At 42.0% G+C, this 27,892-nt stretch overlaps 2 protein-coding genes and 1 pseudogene across 10 annotated transcripts in view; 1 reads left to right on the forward strand and 2 right to left on the reverse strand.

Annotated features, from left to right (window-relative positions):
* Window positions 1–180: 180 nt before the first annotated feature.
* LOC149976914 (protein quaking-A pseudogene) lies at window positions 181–1,089 on the forward strand (annotated as a pseudogene).
* A 360-nt stretch (window positions 1,090–1,449) lies between these two features.
* Window positions 1,450–8,462, reverse strand: LOC110492745 (microtubule-associated protein RP/EB family member 1). 5 transcript variants are annotated; one of them, XM_021567207.3, is made up of 8 exons: window positions 7,955–8,308; window positions 7,357–7,484; window positions 5,367–5,512; window positions 5,062–5,254; window positions 4,818–4,865; window positions 2,720–2,832; window positions 2,369–2,521; window positions 1,450–2,220 (listed from the first exon to the last, which is right to left on the reverse strand). In XM_021567207.3, the coding sequence occupies exons 2-8, from the start codon at window positions 7,475–7,477 to the stop codon at window positions 2,170–2,172; spliced, it is 825 nt and encodes a 274-aa protein (XP_021422882.1). In that variant the 5' UTR covers window positions 7,478–7,484; window positions 7,955–8,308; the 3' UTR covers window positions 1,450–2,169. The 5 variants fall into 5 exon arrangements, with proteins under 5 accessions (XP_021422882.1, XP_090059170.1, XP_021422883.1 ...); XM_090203044.1 differs by having other exon boundaries at window positions 7,357–7,480; window positions 8,058–8,123; XM_021567208.3 differs by having other exon boundaries at window positions 7,357–7,480; window positions 7,955–8,110.
* Window positions 8,463–11,721: 3,259 nt separating this feature from the next.
* The window catches only part of LOC110492746 (uncharacterized), a 30,113-nt gene continuing 13,942 nt past the window's right edge, over window positions 11,722–27,892 (reverse strand). Inside the window, exons 7-25 of one of the 5 annotated variants that reach the window (XM_036945818.2) lie at window positions 26,557–26,616; window positions 25,231–25,298; window positions 23,902–24,051; window positions 23,174–23,251; window positions 22,921–23,073; window positions 22,719–22,826; window positions 22,318–22,453; window positions 21,951–22,070; window positions 21,793–21,834; window positions 21,590–21,669; window positions 21,315–21,427; window positions 20,909–21,177; window positions 20,587–20,732; window positions 20,317–20,407; window positions 19,752–19,900; window positions 15,204–15,289; window positions 14,972–15,041; window positions 14,640–14,758; window positions 11,722–14,365 (exon numbers count right to left, since the gene is read on the reverse strand). In XM_036945818.2, the coding sequence (XP_036801713.2) occupies window positions 14,224–14,365; window positions 14,640–14,758; window positions 14,972–15,041; window positions 15,204–15,289; window positions 19,752–19,900; window positions 20,317–20,407; window positions 20,587–20,732; window positions 20,909–21,177; window positions 21,315–21,427; window positions 21,590–21,669; window positions 21,793–21,834; window positions 21,951–22,070; window positions 22,318–22,453; window positions 22,719–22,826; window positions 22,921–23,073; window positions 23,174–23,251; window positions 23,902–24,051; window positions 25,231–25,298; window positions 26,557–26,616 (2,180 nt within the window). In that variant the 3' untranslated portion in view covers window positions 11,722–14,223. Of the gene's footprint in view, window positions 14,366–14,639; window positions 14,759–14,971; window positions 15,042–15,203; window positions 15,290–19,751; window positions 19,901–20,316; window positions 20,408–20,586; window positions 20,733–20,908; window positions 21,178–21,314; window positions 21,428–21,589; window positions 21,670–21,792; window positions 21,835–21,950; window positions 22,071–22,317; window positions 22,454–22,718; window positions 22,827–22,920; window positions 23,074–23,173; window positions 23,252–23,901; window positions 24,052–25,230; window positions 25,299–26,556; window positions 26,617–27,892 lie in introns of those variants that run through there. The other 4 variants (XM_090203046.1, XM_090203047.1, XM_090203048.1 and 1 more) reach the window with 4 other exon arrangements.

Below are 27,892 nucleotides of genomic sequence, written 5' to 3' on the forward strand. Positions count from 1 at the left end.
ACACAGGCACAAATGCTCACAGAAGAACAATGCTCTTTTGGTGATGTCACAATGTGAGAGAGATGGTCCTAACATAAATCATTGATAACTATGGAGATCAAACTTAACCAGATTCTGACCAGATTTCCAAGCTTTTTTTCTGTTGATAAAAAAAGACCTTGCACTCTTGATGACAGAAAGATGACACTAGGGAGACAGAAGGGGAGACAGAGTCCTGCCTATTTGACACAATCGTTACCTGAAAAGATTATGACCAGTTATCCAAATCTGTTTTGCATCTTGACAGACACAGAGAAGCTTATGGATGAAGAGATCAATAGAATGCAGGATAACATGTCCAACGACATGTTGTAGACAAACAACCTCTGCAGTTACCCAAGGCCCGGTGGGCCTCATTCACCTGCAGGAGAAGCTTTGTGCCTGTAAAAGACTAGCCCGATTATAACTTATATAGGCAGATTAGTGGGGCCAAGTCACTGGAAGCAGAAACCGGATGCCAGATCAACATGCAAGGATGGGGGTCAGTGAGAGACAGAGGAAAACCCCACATGGAAGATCTAGACGAGGACCTGTATATTCTGATCAGAGAAAATGACACAGCCCAGCTCAGAATGAGGAGAGCAGTCATCAGGAAGCCCCTGGTGCCAACAGCGTAGGGAGAGGGCAACATGAAGACGCAGATGGAGCTGGCTCAACGGGACATACAGAATCAAGACACTCACAGTGGTACCCACAAGGCAGGTGCTCCCTATTGCGAACCCCCAGGGTGCAGGCAGGGAGCCCGATCAGGAACAGCACCCAGCCCACACAAAGGGCTGCCATGTTGCCGACCGGTGGCAGAATTGACACCACCCAGTATGACAAGTACACCCTGTCACCCACGTCTATGGCGCAGTGGGTTTCTAGACATTTGTTTTTATTTATGGCCCTTTACTCTGGGCAGGTTTACATTTATGTCACTGTTCTGATTTGGGTTTACTGCAGGTGAATGAGGCCCACCGGGCCTTGGGTAACTGCAGTTAGAACCAACTGCCAATAGCAATGCAAATGTATGTCAGGACATTTTAACGAGCACATAAATATACACATTCTAATTCATTTTCAGTTAATAACATCACAGAAGTTAAAACAAGCTATTTCTTCAACCTATAAACACATCTAGTTTTTCCAATCAAACCTTAATTTTTTAAGAAAAGTGATGCCTGTAGAAGCCTTATATTGCTACTAAGTTCACAAGCAGACTTCCTACGAATAGAGCTCTCAGTTCCTCTACTAAGAGTGTATAGTTCTGCTCTAACTGTAGACTCGAAGGATGTATTTCTTCACTGTGTGGACTGGCAACCACACATCCTGTCTTTGGCTTACATGAGGAAGTAAATCAGAACATAGGTAAGTGGAGTGCAACTCTAGCCTACATACAATACACAAATGGCAGAATGAGTCTTATAATTTTGCTTTTAAGTAAGAAGTACAGTCTTTTTTTATTTAAGGTGCTCAATAAAAACACTTAATTTCATTGAAAAATCAAAAAAGTAATGTGATGAATACCTGCGGAGATAAAAAAAAAACTAAATACAAATGCTGATCGCCTAAACCACAAATGTTTAACTCTTAAGTATATAATGAATGTGTGTAAACATACCATAAAAATTACAATCATTTCAATTGGCAGAGTAAACATTCATATATATATTTAAGAATTACTCATATTTGCAAATATCATATCAAAATAATCTAGTACAGTACTGTTTAGGTCAATTGGAAATATATAAGGAATAAAAAGACAACCTGAACATATTTCAAAAGTAACAGGCCTAAATTGAAAGGCACAGAAAAGGCCAGAATAAGAACAAGGCAGAAAACCCCCAGAAAATAAGGACCCATTGGAATTTTATCCAGGGTTCTTCTTCTCTGGTGGCTGGATCAGCAGGGTCTCTGAAATGTATTTTATGGTCCAGAAAAAACAAAAAAACACTTGGTCCAATAAAGACTTGGACCAAGGTGGCAGGCAGTGTATAATCCAGAGACAACTTAATCCACAGTGTGAGTAAGTGCATGTTCATTAGACCCAAAGAGTGCGTATGAACGTTGCACATGCAAACTTGTGTGTGTGTGTGTGTATTGAAAAGCGTGTGATTAAGGTATGAACTGCAGTTGTGTCCATTTTCATCAGAACTCTTCTGGTTCTTCTCCTTCAGCATCAGGAATAACAAACCCCTCCTGTTCGCAGGAAACAAAATGTGCATTTCAATATTCAAATACAACGCTACATTGGTTTCCTACTACAGATAATGATCTGTTATGAAACATGTATAGAAATGCAGAAGACGGAGTGTCGGTCAGAGTATTCCTGTGAAGTTTCACTCACATCAGTGGCGTATAGAACATCCATAATCTTCTGCATCGTCGTATCTGCCTCGCCATCCACTTCTTGGCAGATGACCTCAATGGACCTCAGCTTTCCAAAATAAAAGTCTCTCTCTTTCTCCATGTCCTGGACAGTGGCCTTCAGGGAACTGACCTGAGGCGAGAGAATACATAAAAAGTGACAGGAGAACGACCGGGCGGGGCTGTCATGACTCATGTTACAACTAAACAAGCTTCAATTTCAATAAACTGTTGACCGAGCACACAAAAGCCATACAGGAGATTGAGGGGAAATCACATTGCGTCTCATCACAACAACTCATTTTAGCAGTGACCCTCCGAAAGAACATACCTCCTGGGCTAGCTCCACCCTCTCCACGTCCTCTGCCCCTCCGGGCCTCCGCAAAGCACTCCCTGCTGACCTGGGCGGGGGTTTGGTTACTGCCGTTGTAGACCTCGTGGGAGCTGGATCCAACACAAATCACAAGTTGGCAAACTAGGACAGAATAATAACAGTGGACTGTGTCCATGCACTCAACCTTAGACACACAATTGCACATGTATACCCACTGACTCCAGTTCCTAGCCTATAGAATACTGGAATGGGGGGGGTCAGTCAACTTTATACAACGGGTGGGTCTAATCCTGATTGGTTAAAACCGCATTCCAGCTGGTGTCTATTCCACAAGTTACCACCGGCTAAATCTATGACCTTAAAATGCCTAGTTACTCTGTTCCATCTGACTGGACAATCCACTGTCTCATCATGACTTAAATGGTTTTCCAGTGCTGTGATAAGAGTAAAATAATGAATTTGAAGAATGCATTCGCACTCTGTCTGTTAGCTAGCCAGACAGTTTTAGAGGAATGATTCCATACATTTTTCTAATTAACTGTCAATATGCCATTCAAACAAACAGTCAATGCACAACTAGAGCCCGTTAAAATCTGTTTAATTTGCCTGATTCCGTTTAGTTTTTTTTAACCAGGTTTCCATTTTTCCTAGTTTTAGCTCTCAACATTGCTTTTTTAATAAACCATCCAATTTAGTTTTTCCTAAGTTAACAGCAATGCTTAAACCACATCAGGAGACCACTAAGACATATAGTGTAGTTGCCATTTAATTCAACTGTGCAACAGCCAGAGATCATTGTTTGGTTAGCAATGTTTCTGTAGCGCTCATGTGATTAGAGTTTGCTAAACAAATGGCCACTGGATTGGTGCAAATAATAATATTCTGCCAGGTAGGCATAGGCCACTTTGTAGTTAACAGTTAACCAATAAAATGTTCTACCAGAACATGGTTGACATTACATTAGCATCATCGCTAACGGCTACACAAAGTGGTAGACAAATGGCAAAATACGAAATCACTAATGCATTTTATTCATGTCTTATGATAATCTCGGGCAAATTAATACATTTAGTTGATTTCCTACTAAGTTCAATACATTTTGGAATATTGAATTCCGTTTTAATGTCTGGATTCTGTCCACTTTCTCCGCAACGTGGATTTAACTCTGATTTTATAGGACCCTACACAGCCATACACTGGTTGAAATCAGTTGATGATAGGACTTAGACATAGTTGGAAATGCAACAACTATTGATACGGTGTCACATACACTGAATAAAAATATAAAACGCAACACGGATAGTGTTGGTCCCATGTTTCCTGAGCTGAAATAAAACATCCCAGAAATGTTCCCAGAAATGTTCCCAGAAATGTTCCCAGAAATGTTCCATACACACAAAAAGCTTATTTCTCTCAAATGTTGTGTACAAATGTCTTTACATTTCTCTTTTGCCAAGATAATCCATCTACCTAACAGGTGTGGCATATCAAGAAGCAGATTAAACAGCATGATCATTACACAGTTGCACCCGGTGATGGAGATATCAAAAGGCCACTCTAAAATACACCACAGATGTCTCAAGTTGAAGGAAAGTGCAATTGGCATGCTGACTGCAGGATTGTCCACCAGAGCTGTTGCCAGAGAATTGAATGTTCATTTCAGTACCATAACCCACCTCCAATGTCATTTTAGAGAATTTAGCAGTATGTCCAATAGGACTCACAACCGCAGAGCACGCGTAACCAGGCCAGGACCACATCCGGATTTTTCACATGCGGGATCATCTGAGACCACTAACAGCTGATGATATATCACTCCTTTTATTTTCCTGCATAAGTATAATCAGGATTATGCCTCTACTGCCCGTCCTTCCAATTAGACTGGTTTGGATATCTCCCTGACCAACATGGCTGCCATTTTCAGCCCATTCTGGAACTTTGATGTTTATGACATACCCTACTAAATTAAGAGAGGCTATCTATGACCTAGCCTTACAACAACAAAAAAAAGTTATTTCCACAGTGTGACCATGACTGTGAAAGCCCACCATAGGTGCCCATTGGAGATCCCCGTTTGACCATTAAACCACCTTACCGACTCTCGCCGCTGGTCTGATAAGAGGCGGGGAGCTGTGGAACTGTACTGAAATAGAGATGCATACAGTGTGCATTTAAGGGATCAAGCATCAAAGACGGGAACAATTTATGTTCCACCGGCTGACTGAGAGTAACTTGGATTAGACGCCCCCCCCTCCGTTGTTGCGTGTAGCTATATTTTCAATTAGGTATTTATGTTATATTCATCAACATGTTAGAAATTATACATTTTTCTTCCTCACCAGTGGTGGGCTTTCTTGGCTTGGATGCGACCTGCCCTGGGTTGGGCGTAGGAGCAGTGTCCTGGCCCTGGCGAGCACCGAGTGGGTCATACTCCTTTCCATCGTAGTTGGCATCAAATAATTTCTTGAACCACTGCACAAACTCAAAGTTGTCCTGGAACTTGCCTTTTATCAATTTATCCACAGGAATGATCTGGAAATTGTTTAAAACATGTCAATCTCAATGGCAAAAATGGCAGTAATGTGATCTTTTAGGAATACTGCAATAGCTGAAAGTACACACTGAGACACTCGGAAACACTCACCTTGTCAACCCCAATCTTCTTAAAACTGGTCTGCAGAAGTTTGAAGTTGTGGAGGAACTCAGTCTCTAGTTTTGCCTGAAATTTTACCTTCTTCAAAGGGATGCATCCAGGGAAAAGCATGTCCATGAACTGACAGTAAGCGGCACCTGTGTGAATGTGATAAATCATTTATTAAATTACCAGCTAATCATGTCTCAACTTTTATAGGCTATAATCAGTGTAAAGTACTTAAGTAAAACTACTTTAAAGTACTACTTTAGTCAGTTTTGGGGGGTGCCGTCTGGTTTGCTTAATAAGGAATTTGAAATGATCCATACTTTTGATACATAAGTATATTTTAGCAATCACAATTGATACTTAACTATACTTAATACCAAATCATTTATGACTTACTCAAGTAGTATTTTACTGGGTGACACTTATTGTAATCATTTTCTATTAAAGCATCTTTATTTTTACTCAAGTATAGAAATGGGGTACTTGTTCCTCTGCTCCTGACATTACCTCTTGCCTAAATGTCCTATGACAGCCAAAGCCACTTATCTGTGGGGAGCACAATTTCCATGTACGGGGAGTAGTTTCTAAGATGGCGGTAGATAAATATACAGTGCATTCGGAAAGTACTCAGACCCCTCGACTTTTTCCACATTTTCTTACATTACAGCCTTCTCAATCTACACACAATACCCCATTATTGGTCATGGAGGTGACCAAGAACCAGATGGTCACTGACAGAGCTCCAGTTCCTCTGTGGAGATGGGAGAATCTTCCAGAAGGACAACCATCTCTGCAGCACTCTACCAATCAGGCCTTTATGGTGGAGTAAAAGGCAAATGACAGCCCACTTGGAGTTTGCCAAAGGGCACCTAAAGGACTCTGAAACCAAGATTGAACTCTTTGGCCTGAATGCCAAGCATCACATCTGGAGGAAACCTGGACGAAGGTTCCCCTTCCGACTGGACAACGACCCTAAGCACACAGCCAAGACAACGCAGGAATGGCTTTGGGACAAGTCTCTGAATGTCCTTGAGGGGCCCAGCCAGAGCCCAGACTTGAACCCTATCTAACCTCACTGGAGAGACCTGAAAATAGCTGTGCAGCAACACTCTCCATCCAACCTGACAGAACTTGAGAGAATCTGCAGAGAAGAATGGGATAAACTACCAAAATAAAGCTGTGCCCCAAGAACTTGAAGCTTTAATCGCTGCTAAAGGTGCTTCAACAAAGTACTGAGTAATCGGTCTGAATTCTTGTGTAAATGTAATTTCATTTTTTAATATGAATTAGCAAAAATTTCTAAACACGTTTCTGCTTTGTCATTCTGGTTATTTTGATGAGATGTTAATACCTTTTAGAATAAGGCTGTAACATAAAAACATTTGGAAAAGGTCAAGGGGTCTGAATACTTTCGAATGCATGGTATAGGACTACACATACAGGCTGATGGTGTTGTAGTTAGTTGCCGAGCGGGCTTGAATCTTCTGCACATAGCAAAAGTAGAACAGACTCATTATAGTTATGTTGTAATTGAGCATAGTCCAGACTCGTTATAGATATGTAATAATTGATTGAGCAAAGGATGCATTGACAATACGATCTAAAAAAAAAAAACTTTTCCAACCTTTTCCTGGTGATACTTTCTTAGTTCTCGATTCTGATGCCACAGGTGTCTTATAAACGTTATTTTGCAGTTGCGGGTGGAACTTGCAATTTAATATTCAAAAAAATATTAAATGCACTTTCTGTATTGAGTCAGAAATTATATTTTTTCTTTATATTCTCTTTTTTTGAGTTCCACCTGCAACTGGAAACAGGAGTTTAAAAGACAAGGTATGCATCTCCAAATAAACCGTTTGTCGAAAATAACGTTACCACGCTTTGAATGAACCATCGGAACGGCTATCACAGGCTAGTTAGCTATGCCGATGGACATATTTCTGGTTTGATCTAGATCAGCTAAATTAGCTAGCTAACGTGATTTCTTACTGACCTGAGCACAACTGCTCAATCTTGGCGTAGTTCATCTGTACAGACTCGTTGATCCAAGAAAGCATATCATGGCGACTAAGGTTGTCGCCGGTCACAGATGTGGAGTAAACGTTCACAGCCATCTTCTAGCTTGGTACATGAGAATAATATAAACGTTTTAGGGAAGAAGGGACAAACAAAGAAACATCTAGCTCATTTACATCTTAGTTAGCTAGCTAAGACACGCACGATCAATGTTCTTTATGGCTAGACAGCTACTAGTAGTTAGTCAACGTTTTAGCTAACGTTTGCTAACTTTACGCCCTATTAGCTAAATTGCCGTGTTAACCATCATAAACTTTGACGTAGTTGACAGTGATCGGTGCCAGCTAACGTTAGTCATATAATATTAGCATCACGTTATACAGAGTTGACCAGCTTAGCTAATATTGAGCTAATCCGGAACAGCTAACCTAACAATACGAGAGCTAGCTGTTAGCTATCAAACACACCTATCCTTCAACTACGACATCATCGCTAACACTAGATACCCTATTCATTTTCGCTGGGTAGTTCTACTGTGCATTATCAATTTCCGTGAAACACGCTTTTGAACTTACATTTTCTTAGTCTTCCACTGGTTGAATCAAATTACAAAAAGGTTAAAACTTGTGGATACACCAAACTTTCTCGCCGTTCACCGGCGTTTTAATTCTTACGTGCCTTGTTCCTTCCTCTTGGCTCTTGTTGTACGGTTAGAAGGTAGCTGAACATTAACGTTGCTGCCACCTACAGGCTTGGAGTATACACAACAGGCTATGGCTCCCACTTCTTCTTCTTTACGGTTTTATGGCAGATTACACCTATTGGTCTATTGCCGCCACCTATTGTACGGTCTATTGAACCCCAAAATATCCCACTGAGGGGGAGGGGGAAACATCTCACTTCTTCAGTAACAGTTCAAATCACATCCCTAAACAGGCTTAGCTGCCTGTGAGGACGGAGCATTCATCGACAGAATTCTTTGTAATGCCTCTGCTGTAAAATCCCCAAAAACAATCAACCGCACTCACAATGATACCTATTTTCTCAGATTTCCACTCTGTGTGCGCTGTGCAGTTGATAAGTAATGTAATAAACGCTACAAAGTCCACCTTCTGCCTGGATTATTGACCTCTGCCTGCCCTGTCACTGAGCCTGCCTGCCGTTTCTGTACCTTGTCACACCACCCTGGATTATTAACCTCTGCCTGGCCTGATCCTGAGTCTGCCTGCCATTCTGTACCTTTTGGACTCTGATCTGTATTATTGGCCTCTGCCTGGCCTTGACCTGTTGTTTTGCCTGCCCCTTGTTCTAGTAATAAACTTTTGTTACTTTGACATTGTCTGCATCTGGGTCTTCCCTGAAACGTGATAGTACGAACTTGCCATGACTGACCCAGCAGACTCGGACCAGCTCCGCAACACCATCTCCTCCCAAGGAGCCACCATTGGAAGGCACGGGGAGTAGCTTCATGACCAAGCGGTGAACACATTGCTGGAGCAATTCCACGGGTTGTCTGTTAGGCAGCCTACCAAGAGGGTAACTTCCCAGACTCCCGCAGTGTGGCAGACTATGCAGGGGATTTCCGCACGTTGGCATCTGAGAGTGCCTGGAACCTGGAAGCGCTGTTTGACATGTTTCTGCACGGAGTATCGGAGGAAGTAATGAACGAGCTTGCAGCCCAAGAACTACCGACGGATTTAGACTCGCCCATTGCCTTGACCATTCAGATCGATGGGAGACTACGGGAGTGAAGGAAGGAAAGGAGGTTTGATTCCTCTCGCCCGACCAAGGCTTCCACCTCGCCTCCGAGACATCCCGTAAGTCCCTGACGGTTCCTTTGCCGAAAGAACCCAAGGCTACCCGACTTCCCGAGCCAATGCAACTAGGCAAACCTAGGCTGTCCCCAGCCAAATGGCTATAAAGCCTTCACACAAAGAGTTGCCTGTATTGCGGGACTACTGGTCATTTCGTGGCCACCTGTCCACTAAAAGACCAGGCTCACTGGTAGGAGCGAGTAGTCTGGTGGGCCATACAGAGAACTTTTCCTCTCCCCTTACTCACACCCCTTTTCATACAATCTTGCTCTGGGGGAACCAGTCGAAATCTCTCCGGGTACTCATAGTCTTTGGGGCCGATGAGAGCTTTAAGGACGTTACCCTGGCGTCCGAGCTGGGCATCCCCAGAGCGATCCTTAGAGCGATCCAAGGGGAAGGAGGAGGGCTGCAGCTCGATGACGAGGGAACACTAAGCGAGAAACGCCCAACAAGTGCCCGACACTACCATTGAAGCGTTCCGGGGGAGACACTCCAGGGGGCCATCGTGTTCTTCAAGCTGCCCTAACACCTGGTGCGGATACAGGAAGGGGACGAGTGGAAGACTGCCTTCAACATAACCAGCGGTCACTGCGAGTATCTGGTCATGCCATTTGGCCTTACCAACCCCCTGTTGTGTTCCAGGCTCTGGTGAATAATGTTCTCTGTGACATGTTGAACCAGTTTGTCTTCGTCTACCTAGACGGCATCCTCGTTTTCTCCCTCTCCTCCCAAGAATACCTGCTCCACGTCCACCAGGTTCTCCAACGCCTCCTGGAGAACCAGCTTTTTGTGAAAGCATAGAAGTGCGAATTTCATCACTCCACCATCCCCTTCCTGGGTTACATCATTGCTGCAGGGAAGGTGAGAGTGGTGGTGGATTGGCCCCAGCCTATGTCGAGTGAAACTGCAACGTTTCCTGGGATTCGCCAACTTCTATCACCGCTTTATCCGGGGTTACAGCACCCTAGCTTCCCCCTGTCCGTTCACGTGGTCCCCAGCTGTGGGATCTTAAACACAGTTTCACAACAGCTCCCATCTTGGTTCATCCTGACCCGTCCCGGAGGTTTGTGGTGGAGGTCGATGCTTCAAATGTCGGAGTAGGGGCTGCCCTGTCCCAGCGTTCTGCCCTGGACCTCAAGTTACATCCCCGCGCCTTCGTCTCCCGTTGCTTCAACACCACAGAGAGGAACTACGATGTGGGGAATCGTGAGCTTATCGAGGTGAAGATGCCGCTGGAGCAGTGGATGCACTCGAGGGGGCGGAACATCCGTTCTTCGTGTGGACAGACAACAAGAATCTGGAATATCTCCGCACCACCAAGCGTCTCAACTCCAGGCAAGGTAGATGGGCCCTTCTTTTCACCCCTTATTCTTACCACCTCTGTCTCATTCACCCAGACAGGACACTTCAGACATTTGGGTGCATGCGGTGCATGCACACCACAATTGCAGCATTTAGGCTCTCCCGTCTACATACACTTGACACGTGACCAAATATTTTGCATCTATCACACTGCATTGGTTTGGGCATGAAGGCTCTCACAGGATATGTCGTAAAACCCAAATACACGTGAGAAGGGAGAGACTCTTCATCAAAAAAAGCATATGGGTCAGTCGGGTGTGCACCTAACACTTGATTCCTTTTACTTCTAGCGCCACCCCAGAGATAACAGCCTTGATAGGCGCCCTGCTTCGAAGATCCACACACACAACACATTCCAATCCGATATCTTCCTGAAGCGCAGAGCACTCTCCTTCTGTTCCATAGATACACAAAAAAACGAAATAAGCCCACTTCTCGTTACTCTCATGGACACCACCTCATCCAACGCATCCACTATATTTATAGATTTATAGATCTCCCAGGTAACTACATAGATTGAAAACCCTTACTCTAACCAAAAAAAGAATCAGGACTAGGTTGGATTTACTAGATTACACTATGACTTTACTTGTCTTATTTCCTTTTGCATTTGCCACTGTAATACAATTCTTCTCATCTCCACTCGACACACAATTTGGTTCAAACTGAACATCCACTTCATTTTCTCCCTCCAAGGTACCTCTGCACGACCACTCATGCTTCCCACTTATGGGCCCACTAGGAGAAATAGGATTTCGTTTTTTACCACCTGAACTATGACCTGTTGAATTTACAGACACTTCCACAATCTCAGCAATAGTATGCATCACTCGGCCTCCCGAGTGGCACAGCGGTCTAAGGCACTGCATCTCAGTGCAGGAGGCGTCACTACAGACACCCTGGTTTGAATCCAGGCTGTATCATACCGGCCGCGATTGGGAGTCCCATAGGGCAGCGCACAATTGGCCCAGCTTCGGCCGGGGTAGGCCGTCCTTGTAAATAAGAATTTGTTCTTAACTGACTTGCCTAGTTAAATAAAGGTTCAATCAAAAAAATATTGCATTGTCAAAAGCCTGCCAGAGCGCCCACAAGCTCACTCACATCGGGCACACAGTATTCACAGTATAATATATACATCAATTGACAGACTGACAACACAGACAAAGTACAAATAATACAATTAGGGCAGTTTATTTCTCATCTCTAACATGATCAAAAGCTTTACATGGGGTTATGAGACTATGACAGCTAAACACTAAACAAGCCGGGGAACAGCTAACCATGTTATATACAGCTTGACTCAATATTAACATACCATGCAAAAAAATATGAAATATAAGAAAACAATTGAACAATAATATAGCACCAATAGGAGTCTAGTGATGACCCGAATAACCTCATTTTAAAGGCATTGTTATTAAAGTGTTATAGAAACATACAGTACACAAAACAATTGTTTGTTCCTTTTGTTTCATTTTTTTTTTTTTTTTACGATTCATAAGGCCAGTATCCTATGTAAATCACTGTCCAGACTGTGTTCACCTGGTTGTGCTTATGAAAAATAGAAATGGCAAGAAAAACACATTTGGTATACAGTATCTGTTCTGTCTCTGAGTTGAGATCAGTCACCACACTGACACACTTCATACAGTACAACAGGTAGGTATGGATGGTAGAGGGGAACAAGGGTTCAAACCTGATGAGTTAAAAATCTCAGTAACCCCAAATGACAAACAGTACTCATTTTAGAATGTAGCGTAACTTCAAGTTTTTGATGAAAGCTGGTTGTGTTGTGATATCATCAACAAACTTGCTGAGAGCGAGATGAACAGAACACTGCAGTTAAAGCCATCACTTCAACTTCACACACAGATTACCTGTCATAACAACACACGTCACATGCATGAAACTAAAGTGGGTATGTTATGATTAGGCCCTCCATGTGACCTTCATCAACACTCCATGAACATACAAGGTCAGTTTAAAACAGTTGCTTTCAGAAAAAAGTGCCCACTTTAAAGACAAACTTACACGCTGCTTGTCTGTTTTACTGAAACAATTACGTGAAGACATTGATGATGTCCTCCTTTCCTCAGAACTTTGTCCAGCTCCCTTTAAAATATTTAAGAATGAATAATTACAGAAGAAAAATTGTTCTACGTATATTGTATCTAGGTTTTAACAGTTGTTTAGTAGGCACTTGCGATTACAACCGTTCTTCTCCCCATTGTTCCAAGACAGGGAGAAGGCACACATCTTACTATTTAAATCAAACTTGTAAGGACTGGTTTCAGCAACTTTTTCTTTCACATGCTTGACCATATCCCCTAAATTAAAGTCTATAAGCGGCATGCTCTAACAAGTGAGACAATAGTTATGCCTCCATTAACATTTAGTCATTTATTTTCTTTGTCGACATTTAAAAATAACACTTTTCGCAAAACCTAGAATGTCGAATAAAAATGTGGTAAAATTAGCAAAATTTAGCAAAAAAAATAAAATTTTGTTTCCAGGTAGAACCCTCTGTGGAAAGGGTTCTACATGGAACCCAAAGCGGTTCTTCCTGGAACCAAAATAGGTTTCTTCAAATGGGACATCATGCAAAGAAACATGATTTTTTTCCCAAGTTGAATAAATGGATTTTGCCATCAGTAGGCATTTAGAATTAAATGTGGAGTGGACATTTATAGTTACGTGATAACATCAAATGGCCTACCTTCAAAATTATTCGGCAATCATAATTTATTCGTAAGACAAAAGAAAAATCCACCCTTGTCGAATGTATAAAAATGTATTAGATCTTTAGAAAATGTCTCTGCCGTTTCCATTACACATGTGGCAATTATTTTATTTGTGACATTGCTTTAGTCTAATTAACCTGTGTCAATGGAAACCTGCCTATAGTTAGTGAAAATGTGTGTCCTGTGACCACCTCTTTGACAAGAACATCATTAAAAACCCTAACATAGCACCACACAGACTGTAACCCTGATGAATATTGGCCAAGGTAAAATACAATCAAACACTCAAGGCACATTTTTTTTTGCCTTGGTTTGAATCTGAGTTTTGGATTTTTTATTATTTTGGAAGATCTATTTTTCCAAACAAGTAAAAAAAACATTAGGTTTATTCACCCAATTACACGTGAACATGATTTATCTGACTATTTATAACATTCAAATATAAAATAAATGATACAGAATCATTCAATTAAATAGAGATAAAACTGTGTTTCTGCAGATGTCAGACCGATCACAGATTAGTATTGAGGTAGATAGTGGGCAGGGTTTGAGGTCTGATCTCACCATCATTGACCAAAAGTTGACAAAACCAAACATCAAATAAATGATAGACAAACGTGAACTATTCCAGACAAACGGAAAGAACCAAAAAGTGTCAGTGCATTCTGGTAATATTATGATCATATGACCACACTGCATTAAAACAGATGCTCATTATCTAAACCTAATAAAACACTTGATACAGCCAGTGATAAAAAGACTAAGATGATTCTGTGAGGTCAGTCTGAGAAACACAGGACAGTTCCTTTCACTGAAAATCAGGGCAGGATAATGATCTTTTTTTTACCCTCCTCTCTCCAACAATCAGCCATTTCATGTTGCTGTTGTTGTTGACGACAGTGTGCAGCACACAGGAACGTGAGGTTCCTACTCACAGGCAAAGTAGTCCTTGAGTGGAGCGAAGAGGTGCCGGATAACTGGTACACTCCATGATCGGCCCAGTACTTTCTGCCGCTGGCTCCGACCCATGTTGTTGACATCAGTGTAATGCTTGGGAAAGCCGAAGATCCTGCAGAAAGGTCAATCACATAACATGGAAAATGTTAGAACCATTTCAAAACAATCCGAGGGTTAGTGTATTTGTTTTTTAGAAATGACAGATTACATTCACTCAACTACCGTAAGTACATTGACTTTTACAAGAGAGAGCAGGATCCATGATCAGTCACGGTATAGGAATAATGCTGACTACAAAACTTTAAAACAATGTAATTACACTGTGATCACTTCTATATTCTATGCTGTTCCAACCTCTACCCTTTTACTCAATAATAAAGACTTACTTCTCCATCTCTGTGCACCAAAGGTAGTCCTCCTTGCCATTAAAGTCGACAGGTAGTGATCCCATCTTCCCCTGTCTGATGGAGTTGGACTTGGTGGTGATGGTACGAACTTTGTTATACTGTAAGGGAAAGAACCGACAGATAACAATCACAGCTTTAACCATATTTCAAATATGGACGTACTCACCAGTCACACCTGATGCTAGAAACTCATTCAGAACTAAGAAAATAGACATTAGAAGTAACCTGAACAGCCTTTTAACTTCAACCTCGCTTGTCAGTAAAGTACTGAATTATAAGAAAATCTAGAAGCAAGAGCTTGGCAGTCTTACCTTGGCCGTGCGTCCAGGCTCCAGACAATCCTGCAGGTTCACCTTATCATCCAGAGAGGTAGCTAGAGGTCTAAGGAGAGGAAAACATACAGACAAGTGAACTCTCTCATGTAGGTGGGTTGAACATAAGAAAAACAACATGATATTGAGAGTGCATGTGTTAGTGTTCATCAGTAGGAGTATGTGAAGGGATATGGGGATGTGTCTATGTGTTAGTCGTATTTATGTTTACCTGTTCATGCCAGGGAGGTTTCCCCAGAAGTAGCGAGCTCTGTGAGCTGGGCTCACTTTTACCGCATCGATCAGGATGGGATTACACTGGAAACAGATGAGATGAGATTTACAGTTGAAGTCGGAAGTTTACATACACTTACGTTGGAGTCATTAAAACTCTTTTTTCAACCCCTCCACAAATTTCTTGTTAACAAACTATAGTTTTGGCAGGTTGGTTAGGACATCTACTTTGTGCATGACACAGGTAATTTTTCCAACAATTGTTTACAGACAGATTATTTCATTTATAATTTACTGTATCACAATTCCAGTAGGTCAGAAGTTTACATACACTAAGTTGACTGTGCCTTTAAAAAGTTTGGAAAATTCCGGAAAATGATGTCATAGCTTTAGAAGATTCTGATTTACATCATTTGAGTCAATTGGAGGAGTACCTGTGGATGTATTTCAAGGCCTACCTTCAAACTCAGTGCCTCTTTGCTTGACATCATTGGAAAATCAAAAGAAATCAGCCAAGATCTCAGAAATAAATTGTAGACCTCCACAAGTCTGGTTCATCCTTGGGAGCAATTTCCAAATGCCTGAAGGTACCACGTTCATCTGTACAAACAATAGTACGCAAGTATAAACACCATGGGACCACGCAGCCGTCATACCTCTCAGGAACGAGACGCGTTCTGTCTCCTAGAGATGAACGTACTTTGGAGCGAAAAGTGCAAATCAATCCCAGAACAACAGCGAAAGACCTTGTGAAGATACTGGAGGAAACAGGTACAAAAGCATCTATATCCACAGTAAAATGAATCCTATATCGACATAACCTGAAAGGCCGCTCAGCAAGGAAGACGCCACTGCTCCAAAACCGCCATAAAAAAGCCAGACTACGGTTTGCAACTGCACATAGGGATCATACTTTTTGGAGAAATGTTCTCTGGTCTGATGAAACAAAAATAGAACTGTTTGGCCATAATGACCTTCGTTATGTTTGGAGGAAAAAGGGCGAGGCTTGCAAGCCGAAGAACACCATCCCAACCGTGAAGCACGGGGTTGGCAGCATCATGTTGTGGGGGTGCTTTGCTGCAGGAGGGACTGGGGCACTTCACAAAATAGATGGCATCATGAGGGTGGAGAATTATGTGGAAATATTGAAGCAACATCTCAAGACATCAGTCAGGAAGTTAAAGCTTGGTCGCAAATGGGTCTTCCAAATGGACAGTGACCCCAAGCATACTTCCTAAGTTGTGGCAAAATGGCTTAAGGACAACAAAGTCAAGGTATTGAAGTGGCCATCACAAAGCCCTGACCTCAATCCTATAGAACATTTGTGAGCAGAACTGAAAAAGCGTGAGCGAGCAAGGAGGCCTACAAACCTGACTCAGTTACACCAGCTCTGTCGGGAGGAATGGGCAAAATTCACCCAAATTATTGTGGGAAGCTTGTGGAATGCTACCCAAAACGTTTGACTCAAGTTAAACAATTTAAAGGCAATGCTACCAAAAACTAATTGAGTAAATGTAAACTTCTGACCCACTCGGAATGTGATGAAAGAAATAAAAGCTGAAATAAATCATTCTCTCTACTATTTTTGTCACATTCTGACCTTAATTATTTTGTTATGTCTTTGTTTTAGTATGGTCAGGGCGTGAGTTGGGTGGGTTGTCTATGTTAGTTTTTCTATGATTTGCTATTTCTGTGTTTGGCCTGGTATGGTTCTCAATCAGAGGCAGCTGTCAATCGTTGTCCCTGATTGAGAACCATATTTAGGTAGCCTGTTTTCTATTGTGTTTCGTGGGTGATTATTTTCTGTCTTTGTGTATGTTACCAGACAGGACTGTTTCGTTTCGTGTCATTCTCGTTTATTGTTTTGTTGTTTTGTTCGAGTAATCGTTTTCATTAAAATGTATAATGAATACTTACCACGCTGAACCTTGGTCCTCCTCTCTTTCTCCCACAGACGAACGTTACAAATTTTCTGACATTTCACAATCTTAAAATAAAGTGGTGATCTAACTGACCTAAGACAGGGGTCTTAGGTCATTTAGGATTAAATGTCAGGAATTGTGAAAACTGAGTTTAAATGTACAGTGGGGCAAAAAAGTATTTATTCAGCCACCAATTGTGCAAGTTCTCCCACTTAAAAAGATGAGACAGGCCTGTAATTTTCATCATAGGTACACTTCAACTATGACAGACAAAATGAGAAAACAAAATCCAGAAAATCACAATGTAGGATTTTTAATTAATTTATTTGCAAATTATGGTGGAAAATAAGTATTTGGTCACCTACAAACAAGCAAGATTTCTGGCTCTCACAGACCTGTAACTTCTTCTTTAAGAGGCTCCTCTGTCCTCCACTCGTTACCTGTATTAATGGCACCTGTTTGAACTTGTTATCAGTATAAAAGACACCTGTCCACAACCTCAAACAGTCACACTCCAAACTCCACTACAGCCAAGACCAAAGAGCTGTCAAAGGACACCAGAAACAAAATTGTAGACCTGAACCAGGCTGGGAAGACTGAATCTGCAATAGGTAAGCAGCTTGGTTTGAAGAAATCAACTGTGGGAGCAATTATTAGGAAATGGAAGACATACAAGACCACTGATAATCTCCCTCGATCTGGGGCTCCACGCAAGATCTCACCCCGTGGGGTCAAAATGATCATAAGAACGGTGAGCAAAAATCTCAGAACCACACGGGGGTACCTAGTCAATGACCTGCAGAGAGCTGGGACCAAAGTAACAAAGCCTACCATCAGTAACACACTACACCGCCAGGGACTCAAATCCTGCAGTGCCAGACGTGTCCCCCTGCTTAAGCCAGTACATGTCCAGGCCCGTCTGAAGTTTGCTAGAGAGCATTTGGATGATCCAGAAGAAGATTGGGAGAATGTCATATGGTCAGATGAAACCAAAATATAACTTTTTGGTAAAAACTCAACTCGTTGTGTTTGGAGGACAAAGAATGCTGAGTTGCATCCAAAGAACACCATACCTACTGTGAAGCATGGGGGTGGAAACATCATGCTTTGGGGCTGTTTTTCTGCAAAGGGACCAGGACGACTGATCCGTGTAAAGGAAAGAATGAATGGGGCCATGTATCGTGAGATTTTGAAAACCTCCTTCCATCAGCAAGGTCATTGAAGATGAAACGTGGCTGGGTCTTTCAGCATGATAATGATCCCAAACACACCGCCCGGGCAACGAAGGATCGGCATTTCAAGGTCTTGGAATGGCCTAGCCAGTCTCCAGATCTCAACCCCATAGAAAATCTTTGGAGGGTCTGAAAGTCTGTGTTGCCCAGCAACAGCCCCAAAACATCACTGCTCTAGAGGAGATCTGCATGGAGGAATGGGCCAAAATACCAGCAACAGTGTGTGAAAACCTTGTGAAGACTTACAGAAAACGTTTGACCTCTGTCATTGCCAACAAAGGGTATATAACAAAGTATTGAGATAAACTTTTGTTATTGACCAAATACTTATTTTCCACCATAATTTGCAAATTAATTAATTAAAAATCCTACAATGTGATTTTCTGGATTTTTTTTCTCATTTTGTCTGTCATAGTTGAAGTGTACCTATGATGAAAACTACAGGCCTCTCTCATCTTCTTAAGTGGGAGAAATTGCACAATTGGTGGCTGACTAAATACTTTTTTGCCCCACTGTATTTGGCTAATACGGAACCCAAACCGGCTGCGCGCGTGCGCCATCGTGCATACATTTATTTTGTCCCCCCACACCAAACGCGTTCACAACACGCAGGTTAAAATATCAAAATATTTACATTCATTTGGGGAAAGGACAAAAACCATTAAACATTTATGGCAATTTAGCTAGCTAACTTGCACTTGCTAGTTAATTTGTCCTATTTAGCTAGCTTGCTGTTGCTAGCTAATTTGTCCTGGGATATAAACATTGAGATGTTATTTTACCTGAAATGCACAAGGTCCTCTACTCTGACAATTAATCCACACATAAAACGGTCAACCGAATCGTTTCTATTCATCTCTCCTCATTCCAGGCTTATTCTTCTTTGAACTTGGTGATTGGCATCTAAACTTTCATAGTATTACCACGACGACCGACAACACAGTTCGTCTTTCAATCGCCCACGTGGGTATAACCAATGAGGAGATGGAACGTGGGTATCTGCTACTATAAACCAATGAGGAGATGGGAGAGGCAAGACTTGCACCGCGATCTGCGTCACAAATAGAACTGACTTCTATTTTAGCCCTTGGCAACGTAGACGCTCGTTGACGGGCGCGAGCAGTGTGGGTGCAATAATTGAATAATATAGATTTCTACATTTATTTTTGCAACACTTGGGCACGTGACGCGAGCGGTGTAGTCAGGGTATAAGGTGTATGTAAACTTCCAACTTCAACTGTATTAGTAATAATGAAATGAAGACGCAAACACACCACCCAAATGCCATTGAACAGGGAGAGAGAGGGAGAAAGAGCAAGAGAGTTAAAGAAAGAGAGAGAATGGAAGAAGGAGAGGCCTCATTGACCATGAAATAGCTGCTCGTGCCTTTACCTCAAGAAAGCGACAGATGTCGGCCAGGTCATGACCGCGCATGGCCACCACATTTTCAAAGAGCCAGAAGAACGGACGGTTGTCATCATCCCTTGGCCTCATCATGGTCAGCATCCTGTAATATTCAAAGAACAGCCTGCCTGTGCCCTCTGGAAACAGACCGAGAAAACCAATGAAACACCATTAAAAACCCATTTACTACACCAATGGATAGGTTAGCGTGACACGTGCATCTAACAGTAGGCTACCATGTCAACTGCTAATAAAACGATGTGATAACATACTTGATAAAGTTCTCCAGACATTAGCTCTCTACATTGTCTAGCACAGTGGTTCTTAAAACCTCTCCTACTTACCTCAGAAAATTCACAATTCTGTTGTAGCCCTGAACTAGCTCTCCCGATTCAACTATCCAAGGACTTGATGATTAGTTAACAATGAACTAGGTGTGCTGGCTCTGGAATTGATCAAATACATGGACGGCTGGTGGTTCTCCAGGAGAGGTCGGAGAACCACTGGTCAAGTGGAAACACTCCATTTACTTTGAAGTCAGGAGGTTCCTTACCAAATAAGCCCTTCCGAGCAGGGTTGACGCAGGCCAGGTCATTGCAGGGGCTTCCTCCAATCAGGAGGTCAAAGGGACCCCATTCAGCCAGCTGAAACACAGCAAACACAGACACACACAGGTTAGAGAATGATCACAGGTGTGTGTGTGTGTATGTGTGTGTGAGAGTGTGTGTGTGTGTGTGTGTGTGTGTCTGTGTGTGTGTGTGTGTGTGTGTGTGTGTGGTAATTTGTTTGTTTGAATGTGTGTGTGTGTGTATGCTGAACTCACATGTTTCCTGGTGATGGTGCGTACGTCATTGATGTGCTCTATCTTGCCCTCGTGTTTGATCATACCCACAGTGATCGAGTCCCCACAGATCTCAGAGGCGATGTAGCGTTCTACGATGAAGCCCAGGTCTTTGAGCACAAGGTACCCTGCAAGAGCACAATGGGCATAGAAGAGTATCAGTCACTGACACACAAACCAAAATGCCTGAATCCTGAAGACAGAAGAAACCCAAGCCATTGCATCCTCATAAAACACATCGCAATCACTTATCTGCAACCATCTCCCAAAGATAAATGAAAGCCCATATTGAGAATGTACAAACCTGTGGCAATCCCATCAAAGAGAGACAACACCCTGATGGGTCTGCGTTGATGGGCAGGAATGGAGGGATACACCCTGTGGGGTTCAAACTCTAGGGCACTGTTGTTGACAAAAAACTCTTGGACTCGCACGCTCCAGTCAGTCCGCAGCTTGAGCGATCCGTTGCACTGGGATGGTAAGCACATGAAGCAGCTCCATGGGTCAACATCCTTCAGCTTGTCAAAGGTTCCATCGCCAACCAAAATGTTCAGGCAGTCCTTACAGAAACACCTGAGAGAGGGAGAAAGAGAGAGAGAGAGAGAGAGAGAGAGAGAGAGAGAGAGAACGACAGAGAGGATAAGCAAGTGAAAGAAGAAATGGGAGTGAAAGAAGAGAGAGAGGAACGTGTACTCTTGAGCAGTGCTAACCTGCAGCAGCTGGCATTGCCACACAGAATGACCTCTTGGCCAGCGCAACAAACCGTGCAGTAGGATTGGTAGCCATCTTCGTCGTATCTGTACAAAGTCTCAATAAAGTTCTCCTGCAAAAATTAGGAGGGACAGCTTTACCATGGGGACGAAGGTCATTCATGTCAACAATCTTTCAGATGATAAGCAGACATGATCTAACATGTCTACGAGGATACAGTTGCATAAATAAACTGAACAGTCATTCAATTTATGAGAAGATGTAGTTAGTTTACCTTGCACTTCAGGCAAAGACTCCCCTCAAACAGTGGGTGGAAGGTGTGGATGTGGGGGGTTCCACATGATAAACAGAATTCTGAGGTGAATAATGAATTGTATACATTAGTAAAATGACTGATTCAATGATATAATATTTTTCTAAAGTGCAGACAAATAGAGAGCAAAAAAGTACAATTACAGCTCAAAGAATGTTAAATACCTTTAACATGTTTGCCTTTCCTAACCTCTCGTACCATTGCCTCTGTGAACCACAAAATAAAGGAATTTAATTGATGCAAATATTATTCTATAGTGACAGAGGAACTAGAAAAACGGCCCATATTAATGAATATGGATTGCTGTGGGTGTAGGGCTTACCTCTGCTGTAGCTCTGATTCCCATAGGATGGTCTGTTCTTGTTCACATACTTCCTCTTAGCTGGGGGCTGATAGTCTGCCAGAGACGAGTCTGAAGATTCTGCCTTTGAGTATTTGGCATCTTTGGTAATAAAACAAAATAAAAGGAACATGAGAACACCTGTTGTTACTAGTGTACTACACAGGTATAAGTGTTACCCTGTTGTGGAAATATAATGGAAGCAACACAAAACGCACCAGGGTGAAATATCCCATAGGTACAGATCTAGGATCAGCTTCCCCGGCCCCAATCCTAACCTTAATCAGGAAAATGCTAAACTGACCCAAGATCAGCATTTAGGGGAAACTTCACCCTAAACCACACATACTTGCAGGTGGTGGGGGGTTGAACCCATCTGGTCCAGTGGGCAGGAATCCACTGTGGGCCCAGTCCAGCATCAACTTAAGCAACTCCTGCTTATTCCCCGCTGTAAGAAAGGACTTCTCACAGCGCTCACCAGCCAACTGCATAGACATGAAATATGAGTGAGTGATGTGGTGCTTTGTGGTATTACAGTATACCGTATGGAATATTGTGATATATGGGGATGTAACAGTACAGTACTAGCATAGTTCTACATCTGTGTGTGCTGTCTTGCCAATGTCACGCAATGACAATGCAAGTTGAGTTGGAAAGACAGCACAAACAGATCTGGGACCAGGCTAGTATATTACAGAGTCATACATTACAATGTTAAGATAGTGATAGATAATAGCATTCATGTCCCACCTCAAGGACCTGGTAGATGGCATCTTTGTAGGTAGGCAAGCTGGCATAGGAATTCTTGCAGAAGCACTTTGCAAAAGCTGCAAAAGGCAGAAGCCTCTCTGTATAGATCTGCAACACAAAACAAAGGAACAATTTTGTTCAAACACCAATCTGTGCTGCAGGTCAATCTTGCTATCTACAATGAGTCAAGTCAAGTCCTCACCTCGGAAAACATTCCGTCACCGAACCACTCTACCCGGCGCTTGGATACAGGCGGTGCCTTGTTGGACTTCCAGAGCACCACCAGTCCAGGCCACCAGGAGAAGCCCTTCACCTTTCCCCACACCAGCTCTCCAGTGGGGAAACCCTTCCCATCCTACAGGGTGAGACCCCGGGAGATGGAGGGTTATTCACATGGGTTTATATGATATGGAAGCATGTTGGCATGCATAGCAAATATTTGTGAAAGTAGGAACCTGGTAATCAATGCCCTTCTTTGCTCCCCTGGGGCTCGTTGTAGACACGTTGGATGTATGATTCTCCTTCTTCGGGGGCTGAAAGTCAAAAATATTTATGCTTGAATCCACAGATAAAATAGTTGACAATGCATGCTTGAAGACAGTGACGAACACATCCACTGATATCTGATGAACCTGAAAATTGGAAAAAAGAAAGGTTTTCCTATGGGTGACTACAATTGTACATATCCTTCTTTACATGTAATAGCAAATATTGGCCCTTTGTTTGTAAGGTTTGTCAGGTTGTCAACCTTAATTCAAGCGACCCAATTTCAGAGCAGTGAGAATGAGTTAAGAGAATGGGAGACCACGTAAGTCCATATAAAGGGTTAAAAAGGAAATTAGAACGTTAGAAGCAAATCACAAGAGCCATGCACAGAAAGAATGACGTGTCGTTGACAGCCACGCACACCTTTAGAGCTAAATATATGTTTTAATGTGTGTTTCGATTGCATTGCGCCTTTCACTGCCCCATTCGCCAGAGGTCAGAAGGGCTCCCCTCAAGCGTAGGAGCCACAGGAGGCTGGTGGGCAGATATATAGGAGGATGGACTCATTGTAATGGCTGGAATGGAATGAATGGGACGGTATCAAACACATTGTTTCAATTCTAGTCATTACAATGAGCCCGTCCTCTGATATCTCAGCGCACCAGCCATCACTGGTAGGTGTTTTGAGAGTACCTACCGATGCAGCCTCGGACTCCTGGTCCTTTTTGCTGTCGTTGTCAAGCGCCTGTGGCTTGACCCAGGTGCCGGCACCAGCCTGAAACACAGTGCGCGCCTGTGGCTTCTGGCGTAAGCTGCTCTCCCAACCATAAATGCCCCTAATGGTGCCCTGAGGGACAACACACATGCACACACCTATTACGCACACCGCTCACAGGCATTGTACAAGCGCACACACGTGGGCACAAGCGCACACACACCCAGTCATGCACTCACATCCAAGAATTGCTATGACTACCAAGCATAAAGTAGACCCACATGAAAAAAGAAGAAGAAGAAAGATAAAGGAGAGGGTAAAAAAGTTACTAACAAGGTTAGTTTGTTAGACACGGGTGAGATACCAGTATGAACTTGTCCCAAGCATTTAAAGTTTTAATAAAAATTATTTAAAAGCATAGAAAATTGTTCATTGCACAAGCCACAGCAAAGCAAAGCACACTAGTGACTCTTACTTCATTAAACCTGCATAGAAAGGTTTGTCATAATGTCAAGCTTTGGAGACATGCAAAAGATCCATGCACGTTTTGCTTTGTTTGATTCCAAAGAATGATAGTTTCCATTGTCAGGTGTTGTCACGTGCAGTTTATTTTGATCTGTCACACCCCCACTATAGCAAGGTAAGAACTCGTCAATGCAGAACAGGTAAAAACAAACATAGGAAACAATATCTACAGTATGTCCGTCTTTGTTAATATTTTTTCAGTAAATTTTGTGATTACGATCCTGTCTCATCACTGCAACGGGATAGGGAGAGGCAAAGGTCAAGTCATGCATCCTCTGAAACATGACCCGCCAAACCGCTCTTCTTAACACCCGTCCAATTACCATGGAAGCCAGCTACACCAATGTGTCGGAGGAAACACCGTTCAACTAATGACCGAATTCAGCCTGCAGGCGCCTGGCCCGCCACAAGGAGTCGCTAGAGCGCGATGAGCCAAGTAATCCCCCCCGCCAAACCCTCCCTTAACCCGGACAACGCTGGGCCAATTGTGTGCCGTCCTATGGGTCTCCTGGTCACAGTCGGTTGTGACACAGTCTGGGATCGAACCCCAGGTTATAGTGACACCGCAACAATGCGATGCAGTGCCTTAGACCTCTGCGCCACTCAGGAGGCCTTGTCTGTCTTTTAAAGCTCTGTTATGCATAGTTGATTATGAGTCACAAGAAAACAATAACGTCACCCTTAGTTAAATCTTAAGTTACCATATTTGTTGAATTGATTCACCCAATCCTACTAGACAAGATATGTGATACAAAAAAACATCAACAAAATAATCAAAAACATTACCTCCATAGTATTTGTCCAAATGACGTTGTCCTCAACGAACACAGTATCGTCCTCATTCTTTGGCCCATCTACATAAACAAGTTTCATAGAAACCAAATCAATGTTTTGATGCAGAAAATACAAGAGTTTTGCCTGAAATTGTCAAAAGGTGAAAAGCCAGAGGATAGATAACTAAAAAGACAAGGTTGGGGTCAATTTCATTTCAATTCAGTCAATGCACAAAGTAAACTGAAATTCCAATTTCAGTTTACTTCCTGCATTGACTGAATTGAAATGGAATTGATTTGACCCCAACCATGGAAGGTGGATTGTTAAGCATTCTCTGGTAATGTGTCACCTGTACATCAATTCAATTGAGTTTAAGGCCAGGCACCACACCCTAATAGGGTATTTTGTTCCCCTTAATCACAATCAACTTTTACCAGTTGAATGTGGACACAAATATGCTACTTTTTATATATTAAAATGTTTCTGAAATATTGTACACAAATATGCAAATTAGGTAATATCATTAAATATGTGCATATTTGCATATCACACAAATCCAATTTTCTGGACACTGGATGAAGTCAGACCAAGTATTTTGGTTTCATTTTGTTACACTCCCAGGAGCTGACTTACATATAGCAGATTGTGGATAAATATTTTTTTATCTTTCTATCTAAAATACTATAGAAAGATACGTAAAAATGCATTTTTGGCAAATGTTTTTAAAGGAAATGTAATCTAGAATTAAAACATGACAACATATCAACAATTCCCTATGTATAAGTCTGGAGGGCACGTCTAAGGATAACCACAAGAAAGTTGATGAATGAAGATGCTTCTGAGGCAGAGAAAAATGTGTTGGCGTGTGGGAAGAGTGACTTTGGGGAAATGGCAGTTAAAGACAAACTTACAATTCATTTAAACTACCAAATGCCAAACACTAATTTAGATCCAATCGCCGTAAGTTACTACATATAGTCCCGTTTGTAACATTCTCTATGAAATTGGCTTTTAAATGATGTGTGATTCAATGTAGTGAGCTTTCAAATTAAGGATGTATGACCATGTAAAAAAAAAAAAAATTCATGAAATGTTGATGACGGTAGTATGATAAACTAACGGAAATATATACGGAAATATTTTCATCAACATTTTGACATTTGAATTTTTTACTTTTTGAAAATACTAACATTAAATGGACAAACATACCCAAAACTCTTCAAATTGACGAGTAGATGCAAAAAATATATATATCATTTTAGCCTGTGGTGACTGGCCTTAAGTGATATAGATGAATACCAATGATCATCTTCACTAACTGTCAATATCTTTTCTTACTGATTATCTTCTGCAGCCGCACTGTGCATGGCTTCACTGTCCCATTAAGGTAATTCACCCCTGGAGAACAACACATTGATGCTTCCATTATTAACAGGGATCCTGTGATAGAAGTATGTGAAACACTGAGAGAATCAATGGACAGTGTAAAATTAGATGGAGGTTATCATAAGGGATACTGTAGGTATAGATAGACTCCAACTCATATACCAGGGGTACTCAACTACTATTTAAGAAGGTCCGGTCACACAACCCACAGTTGAATCAATGTTGTTTCCATGTCATTTCAATGAAATGACATTAAACCAACATGGAATATACGTTGAATTGACATATGTGGTGCCCAGTGGGACATTTCCTAGGTGGCAAAGGTCCGTATGGATAATGTCACTTATCGACGTTGTTATTAACCCTCACCTCACGACCCATGCAACCCCAAACTGTTCACACCCCTTTTGTTGGCGGAATCAACATTTTGCCATTTATAAGCTCATTTTCTGCAATTCCATACATTTTCCCATGGGGGGGGGGGGATTTGTTTGCAGTTTTCTAGCTAAATTCCTGCAATTTTACTATTTTGCTATGTCTTATGTGTGTTCATATGATTCCTAAGGCTCCCATTGGCACATAATCTGGCAATGGTAACTACAAGATTTAGATAGCTGGTTAACCTAATTTACCTACCTAGCAAACATGGGCTAGTTGATCAACTTGAATTTTCTGACAGGTTATAAACAGCTCTCTGGTCTGTCAGTGAATGACATACAGTAACAAAGGAAAAGTGCCCATGCACTGCCCATGCACTGCCCATGCACTGCCCATACACTGCCAATTCTACTGTTATTCTACTAGCCGCCGGTTGAATATGGCTGCCATTTACTACTGTAATGTGCATCCACAACTACAACATATTATATGATGCAATTGGAAGCCATGAGATTTTTTGCTTTTTAGTGCTGATTAGGGTGTCATGCCAAAATGCACTTTTGCTCTGAAGGCTTGTGCATTCCAGACAATGCTAGACAATGCTAATGGCACCACACACCAGGCCCGTCCAACGATAAAGTGACTAACGGGGAAGTTGAAATCGGCGAGGGGGCAACATTTTTTTGGGTTCTTGCAATGGAATTAGAGATCGACCGATTATAATTTTCAACGACGATATCGATACCGATGATTGGAGGACCAAAAAAAGCCGATACCGATTAATCAGACGATTTTTATATATATATTTGTAATGAATGACATTTACAACAATACTGAATGAACAATGAACACTTTTATTTGAACTTAATATAATACATTAATAAAAATCTATTTAGTCTCAAATAAATCA

Source organism: Oncorhynchus mykiss, chromosome 16, assembly GCF_057628025.1.
Source record: "Oncorhynchus mykiss isolate SJ-2025 chromosome 16, ASM5762802v1, whole genome shotgun sequence".
Classification (NCBI taxonomy): domain Eukaryota; kingdom Metazoa; phylum Chordata; class Actinopteri; order Salmoniformes; family Salmonidae; genus Oncorhynchus; species Oncorhynchus mykiss.